The 8,374-nt window shown below is 44.1% G+C and overlaps 1 protein-coding gene across 1 annotated transcript in view; it reads left to right on the forward strand.

Annotated features, from left to right (window-relative positions):
• Window positions 1-6,588: 6,588 nt before the first annotated feature.
• Window positions 6,589-8,374, forward strand: part of T265_06080 (hypothetical protein) — a gene marked incomplete at both ends in the record, with an annotated part of 7,926 nt that continues 6,140 nt past the window's right edge. Inside the window, 2 exons of the mRNA XM_009171258.1 lie at window positions 6,589-6,795; window positions 7,493-7,778. Coding sequence (XP_009169522.1) covers window positions 6,589-6,795; window positions 7,493-7,778 — 493 coding nt within the window. The remainder of the gene's footprint in view (window positions 6,796-7,492; window positions 7,779-8,374) is intronic.

The raw sequence follows: 8,374 nt of genomic DNA on the forward strand, positions 1-8,374 counted from the left end.
ATGTTACAAAGCGACTCCACAAATTTCGCAACAGATCTCCCCTTTGTAAGAGACGCAAAGCGAAATTCCAAGGACAACACATACTACTCGCATGCCTCGCCATCAGTAGTATCACCGTTACACTGGTAGTACGGGTACGGAGCTCCCAATGGTCCTGGGTCGTTCCACCAAGTTGGTCTGCCCAATCCGTATTTGAAATGCGGTAGTGAAGCGTCAGTGTGTGTGTGTGTTTGTCAGTGATCTGCTGAAAACTAGCAATTATCTGCTCCATACCCTAATTTATGCAACTGTAGAACAATCCTCCCAGGCTTGATTAATCTGCACTGTGCCCGAACACTTGAATATGCGTTACAACTCACTCAAACATGACCATCAACCCTAGAACCCACCCGAATTTCAAAAGCATTTGTGCGGAGCGATTTCACCCTCATTGAACGCCTTCATCAGTCCAGTACCGTGATCCGTTGGGCGGTTCAATTTACATACGTCTGGTAATGCAGCCTATTGTTTATCAATAGCGCTTGACGATTAATATGAATAGCACACAGTTTCACTCCGCTGTTTAATGACTCAAAACCTGACTTGATCTCGCCGCTATTTAAAATATACGTGCCGCAGATAGGCGAATGTGTCCATAAGATGTTTGATCCTTAATTTAAACTGTATCTACCTTAAAAAACCGTCGGTTTCGTCCAAAATTTAGCCACTGGTTACACTTCCAACTGACTTTAGATACCATCTGAGATAAATTGAGGACCAGACCTCAGCTGATAGTGTCATCAGCTGTTTTAAAACTGTACAACAGTTTCTATTTTTCTATAAACAAGATATTGGTGACATTTCTTAGCTAGTCTGAATTCCGTACTAAACTGTACAACCTGGGATAACAAAAGTGGTCGTGATGGGCCCAACCTATTATGCCTATTATGCAGCAACGGTGATGATCAAACGCTTACGACCCAACTGCCAAGCTTGGCGAACGGACCGATAGCAAAGCAGCTCAACACAAGATGCCAACAGTGTTCAACATTTATAACAACGAAAGTAGCCTCATGAAGAGCGGCGAGCCAATCATGATTGCAAAATTTACTATATATTACTGATTAGAAACCAGAACGGATCACTCCAAATAATAATGAACAGGTGACCCTCATTGACTGATCAGTCTACCACATTCCTCAGCCTTGTGCGTATAAGATACGAGTGAAGATAGAGTAGGTCAGGGATAGGCGTTCAAGTTGACCTCCAACAGTAGGTCAATAGAAGTCTGACCAATTCAATGGCAGTATCACTCTTGAGAAGGTAATCGATGATCCGTTCTCTTGTCACAGATGAACCTTTAGTGTGGAGCAGTTGAGGACACTATTAATTGGCAGTCGATGATTTGACACCAATCTCGCTGATTCGTGCAGAGTCACAGCTTTAGTGGTTTTCGAAATACTTGACTTATGTTGTTTGGCGCTTCCTCCATTCTATCATTTAGCCGCAAAGGGTGGTCAACCAAACATGATGTTTTGAAGACGGTTCTCAGTTGTATTGGGACTACTCAGCAGGCTCTGATTTGACCAAGGATGTCCAAGGAATCGGAAAATTCGTGTAATGGATTTGTGAAAGCTCGGACAGATGTGGTACAACTATTCACAAAATGAATTAGTTGGATCAGCTATGGGATGACAACTATATTATCTCTTTAAGTATCGGGTTGGAGGAATATTTCTTCTGTAGACACACTAGAATGAACAGTAGGTGCAACGTAACGAAATTAACGTCACCAAACATTCAGTGAATGGAAATTTTGGCTGTGAAATTGTTGATGACAGTAATGAGTATTCTGAAGGAATAAAGGTATCTCATTTTGTGCTTGCGTGTAAAGCGTATCTGGTGGATGTAACGAATTCCCTGCGGCACAATAGGATAGACAACGCCTCTTTGTTGTACAAAGAAGAACATAAGAACAAAGTAGAACATAAGGTTGACGGAAAATCGGGGATTGTGCCTGCCTGATGATCCGCAAGAAGGGTGAAACCGGTCGTGGGCTGTCGAAGAGTTTTCAGCAACTTTGTGAATAGTTCCCTTTATCAAAAAAAGAAGATCAAACTTTACGGAAGAATGAGTGGAGGGAAATACTGGAAGAGACAAGGATAATAGGAATTTCATTCTGGTCAAAGCAATCTGTCGGTGGTCAAAATCAGAACGGAATGAATTTACCGGTTTTGGTAGATAAGATTTCTGCGGCTACACTACTCGTCTATATACGACTCAATCCACCGAGTAGCATAATAGAAAGTCCAACTGAAACGCACACGGGCCACGTCACACCTATGGGTACATTAAAGTTGGAAGTGCAGTCGCACAGTGGTTTAAGACTTGTATGAGAGAGTCTTCCGTGAGCGACGTCCATTTTTATGAGCAAACTCAACAAGGAGCAGTTTCAAACCGCTAACTCTCCTAATTTTACGTCGCACTCGTCGTTGGATGAACTCTCTTTGGATGATTAAGTGGATTTTTTACTCTTTCTTGTGTGTTCGATTTATTGGCGCAAAGTTTTTAGAGAATCCGTTCACTAGATGGAATTCTGGGGATTCTAACACTAAGTTTAGCGCCTGCATCAAGCAGGTAATCAAAGGGAGTTGAACATTGGCTAATCCAGGAGGCTGACCAGGAAATAGGTAAGCAGCACGACAATTCATTCTCACTAGATTCCATTCTTTTTGCAACTGCTGCGCTCAAGAAACAAGGAAATAAAAGTAAGGCATTCAGCTGTAACACCCTTTCGGTGCCCGAAGGAAGCACGAGGGCTGGGATACTGCGAGGTTGCCCAAACCTAGTCAGTCAGGAGAATCGAGAGGCAGAGGTCGGGTTTGAACCACGGACCTTGCGGTTGGTAAATTCTCGCTCTAACCACTGAGCCAACTCGTTCCCATGAACATCAGTTAAGTATCAAGCTCGAAATGGGTCACTGGTTCAGGAAGGTTCATGGTTCGAACCCAACCTTAGCATCTCGACTGCTCCAGTGCAGGCTTGGGTAACCTGACATTATTTGAGCTCTCATGCTTCCGTTGGATGGTATGGCGGCTGAACGATTATTTTTATTAGATAAGATTGCTCTTAGGTCTTCCACTACAATGTTACCTCCGTGTGTTTGGAAAACTATCGTCAACTTGTCTTTGTATGGGGGATACCTAAAAATAATTCTGGTAACTTGTGTTTGGTGTGCTCATTAGGAATACCAACTTACCCCATCAATATCACAAAATTCAAGCTGTATTTTTGCAGTAGGCTATCCAATTCGGTGATCTTGAAACCAGTACTTACGATAAATCCATCCTCCTGCTTTGACAAGGTTGATCTGTCTTCACCTAGGANAGCTCGAAATGGGTCACTGGTTCAGGAAGCTCACTTCGAACGGCAGAATAGCACCTCTAGGGTAGGCACTATTAGCCCGCGTCGTGCGTTTTCTCTCCTGCGTTGAGATAACAAATACCAAGTAGCTGAGAGAATGAACAATTCATATAATGACTAAAACTTGTTGAGAAGTCTTCACTCGAGGACCCAGTCAATATGTGTCCACGTGATGTTGATCCCGTAGCTGAAGGAGTAGCGCTATTTCCTATCTAGCTGTGAGTTGATCGCATTGCTGGCCAGCCGCTCGTGGCCGAGTTTCTAACCTGGAGACTGCGTTTCCAAAACTCGCTTGAATTTTGTGAGGTGTGCGTTGGTGATAATTCTCGACCAGGAGGAAACAAAAGTGGACCCGGCTTTCCTGGCTTCACTCACAGAACGAAATATCCGTTGAAAATACCAAGTCTTTTCACGCTACCAACATATACTTGGACCCCCATAAGAGCACTTCGGCACTCAAAAGCACCCATTGGTTTGGAGGTAATGACTTTGGGCGAGCGACTGAGTAGTGGTTACACGGTCGCCTCGCATGTTAGATGTTCGGGGTTCAAATTCCGGCACGCCATTGGATTATGCACTGCTGATGAGCTCTAATAAGGGCGAGGCTCGAGTCCAGTACTTCCCTTTGGTGTGGAATCACCGGACGAATTGCGCCAGAACAGGAGGATGACCGTTCAAACGAGAGTGAACAAAATATCTACCCCGCAAAACCCCAAGACTGCAGTTTTATCTGCTGCATATTACCTTTAATCTGGGTCCCGATGAAGGGAGACGAATCCAACTTCCGGATGGTTGCCCGCAAATCTGGCCAGTTACGCATTACTGATTCGTGTTGTATCATACTAGTCCGTCGGATCAAGACTGCCTACACCAATCTCTCAGCCTGGTTTATTGTTCTCCTCTCCATATCGGTCAGAGAACTCGCCAATTCAAAACGTTATCCTCCTTACATAATAGAAGTAGATTTCGTAAATCAATACTCGCGTTCATCTTCGAGGCCATAATAGAAAAGGAATATCATCAAACAAAGACTCACTTACGCATAGTAGGAAACGTGCAAGTGACTGAGATGAAAGGTGAAGTGTACCTTAGAAAACTAGTTCTGGTACAAAGTTGTGAGGACCCTGTTATCAAACTCCAGACTGTAGAAAGTAGCCAAGCCTTAACTACAAGCTTCGCGGAGAAAAGCGAACAGCTAATGAAGTCAGTGGCCATTCTGAGAAAAGAAAAATGTGAGCAACTGGTTTTTCACAAATGCATGACGAAGAAAACGTTGAAGTGAATTGGAGAATACTGTTTCTGTCATCTGAGTACGTTTTTCGGAATGTCCACATTCATTGAATGTGTCACGCCCTCTCTTGTACCTTTCAAATATGTTTTAGATGCCACTCAGGCGTGTGGCGGACCGGGACGAGGCTTGTGCAAGGAGGTGATCTCACCACCTGAGGATCTTGAAGCGTTTCCACTGGAAGAACAAATATTGCTGGACGACCGGCTGAATTGGCCAACCCGATTTTTTCAGGCGTTATGTTCATGCCAGGTATGAAATAGTTGTGTTCAATGTGTAGACCATTGAATGAGTTTAAATTCTCAACTTAATTACATCGGTTTAGTCCACGAAGACGCCTGGAAATTTACCTGTCTACCCCAATATGGCAAAACTTAACAGAACCGAACTCATCAGTTTGCCGGAAATTCTTCTGTAGTCAGTGACCGGTTTAACCTTTCTTGCGGTTCATCAACTAGGCGCATTCCATAGTTTCCATCAAATTTATGTCCTGATTAGAGCCGAAGTAGACGCAATTCGTGAAACATTTATTGGAATGCTAATTTGGTTTTAACGCGAGCAGAATACTAGGAATGCCAATTTGGTTTTAACGCGAGCAGAATACTACAAATAAAAGATTCATGTGGATTCCTTTCAAAAGTAAATATGTGTGCAACTGGTGAAAGGAAGAAGGCCTCCGCTGCGGAGTTATTTATTAGAAAACGCCAAGTGAACAGACTACTGGACAGGGAAGCAAAACTCCCATATGCATTTTGTTTACGAAAACTAGATATCCATCTTCTCCTTCAAAGCGTCTTCCTCAACTTTCCTGGATATTCATTGCTCAAGTGCAAGCAAATGCGACTCCACAAATTCCGTAATAGATCGCCGTTTGCAAGAGACGCGAAGTGGATTTATGGGGAAACATACTACTTGCATACCCCTATCAGTAGTATCCACCGTTACACTGGTAGTGCTTCGTGAATTAATGGTATATCATTTTTGACTGCGGTCTTCTTTGAGGAGATGTACGCCCAGAACCACAAAGGTTTTCAAAATGTTTGATTATATGACCAGTAGCCTACCTGGTTACTGGTTCAGCTTTAGTAGCTAATTGCCGCATAAAACGAACCAGTGTTGCGATCACATCTGGTCAACTTTTGGGAGAAAACAGGTTGGCCTGGGAGTACAGCATTCCTATTTTGAAAACATGGCCTATTGTGCTAAGTCGTTCAAATGTTTAAGAGAGAACTAATAGACACCCGGATCAAACGTGAGTAGGAACATCACGACAGCGTGCGTCCAACTACACCCTCAACCATGTGTACCAGACGGCGCTCTGACTCTGTACTTATTTGGTGTATTTCTCTGGAATTATCGTTCAGCAACTGTGGAATAGGACCATCACAATTCGTATAAAGTGCCTCCCTACAGAACGTTTTTTCGTATCAATTGAAGACGTTCTGTAGTATTCGGAAAGTATCATACAACAAGTAAAATATCTCAAAGAGAGATTTCTGATTAGGAGACAGTAAACCCTGACTACAACAAAGAAAAGTTCGTTTTCAGGGGCCACCTGCGGCTCCGCGGCAGCTGTTGGGAATTACCAATACAGAAAAGCACATTATTTTTGATCTCTTCCGTTTGGAAGTCCACTTTCGATTCTTGCGATCAGCTGAGAACTTAGATTGTAGGGGTGTATCCCACAACTCCTGATTGTGTTTATCCCAAGTGCATCATCATTTCCACCTGTTTAGGGAAACTTCAAAGGGTTTGCATGCCACCGGTGCAAGACTGGATGGACCGGAGTCAACTGTACGATCCGTCGCCCGACCCGTGTTCGTCAGAATGTACTCACCCTAAGCGTAGCGGAACAACGCCAATTTCGTGACCGCATCAGTCTGTCCAAGAGAACACCAATGACCGAGTGGCTTGCTCTCAATATTTCCACCAGTCTCAATGGGGATCCGGCAAATTTGAGAACTATTCAGTTGGTTCAAGTTCCATCGGTCTACGACTACTTTGTCTTCTTGCATGTGTATGCTTCGAGAAGCACGTTGACGATGAGTTCAATCTGGCAGTCAAAATGTGATCCCAGACAACAGAAACTTGATTTTGCTCACAAAGTAAGTTTTGCATTGAAAGCCTTCACCTGGTGGCTAATGGTTATGTGACAGTTCAGAACACTTATTCATGTTTGGGCGGTCTCATTCCATTCGTTCTTGGGGACTCCAAAGGGAAAGGGATTCTCGTGTGTCAGAAATGGACTTACAGAATAACTAAAAGCGTTGCTTGTAGGACCAAATTCATGACTCGGTGCTGGGAGAACATTCCGTGATCTTCGAGTTTGACCACAAAATGATGCAGCAACTACTCAGTGCAATTGGTATGCATAAAACTGGTACACACTGATCAATTTTCAGGTCCGGATAAAACTGAAAGTAAAAATCTCTAATTTCATGTATCTTTTCCAAAAAACTCAGTGACTTTAAGTATACACTTTATACGTCCCCACCTACTGCCTTCTCCTCGAGACTTTGGGACTCCGAAATCCGGAACCGTCATTTTCACCGATCCAGGACTGTCCGCGGATAGTATCTGTTCTGTGACTTTCAGGTTGCTTTGTTACTAAAGATGCAGTGCAGCCTTATACACGTGACCGATCCTCTTTGCTTCAAAACATTTCACAAAATACCGTTTTCCCCTTTCCCGCTGGGCTACTAGAAGTAGTCTGCTCTAATGCCATTTCAGTCTGTCGGGTGTATGAGTGCTAGCGAAGTGATCGAAGTACACACAGCGCTATACGATTTTCCAAAATTTTAGGGCCCAGGCTTTCCTACCTGGCATCGTGCCTATGTGCTTTTTGTGGAGGAAGAACTGGGCAGGTTGAACCCGCTGCCTACGGATCCTTTTTCCAAACGGGATGGAGACAACTTCGCTCTGCCTTACTGGGACTGGACCGGGCAAACCGGCTGTTCAGTGTGCACAACTGACTTGGTCGGAGCGTTCTCACCGAATGGTCAATTACTGGACTCAAGTCCATTCGCTGACTGGGTCACATTCTGCCCGCAAAGACCGGAATTCGACGATTGCCATGTCTGTGATCCAGGTAGGATGCATCTAATGGAAGTCTTGCCGTCTGACTGAGATTGATATTACTTTCATAATAATCAGGTATTGCTGCCGTTTGTATTACACCTGTCCTCCCCTGGGGGACCACTTCTTTCGGCATGTCCTTTGAGATAAGGCAAAAAATCACTGCCCCTGGTTAAGTAATCTCATAAGGGAACTATAGGACATGTGGAAGAAGTGTCTGTCCCACCAAACGAAGTGGTTAGATCCCACACAGTTAGGGTTAGTCGAGAGTTCATGAGCTCACCGTATGTCTGTCAGACCTAGTTGACACAGGGTTCCGAGTTCACGTCGAATTACATCGCCTCAAACGAGGAGATCTGTGCAGGGGCCGCACATATTTCGATTCCGTCCTGTTTCCAACAAAGAATGTCTGTCGCAATGCTCAAACAGCCGACAACGGACCTGACGATGGTGAACCACTTTCTTAGTTGGTTTTATGGGTGACAACCTCAAGGCGTACAGGGAAAAGGACAGGAACTTTTTTCGGACAGTTCGTTTTATGGTTTGTGAGGAACTCGTTCGAGCCACTGTGGTCTAGGGTGTAATTTCAAATTCGCATTAACGAAAGCC

This window comes from Opisthorchis viverrini, assembly GCF_000715545.1.
Source record: "Opisthorchis viverrini unplaced genomic scaffold opera_v5_134, whole genome shotgun sequence".
NCBI lineage: Eukaryota > Metazoa > Platyhelminthes > Trematoda > Opisthorchiida > Opisthorchiidae > Opisthorchis > Opisthorchis viverrini.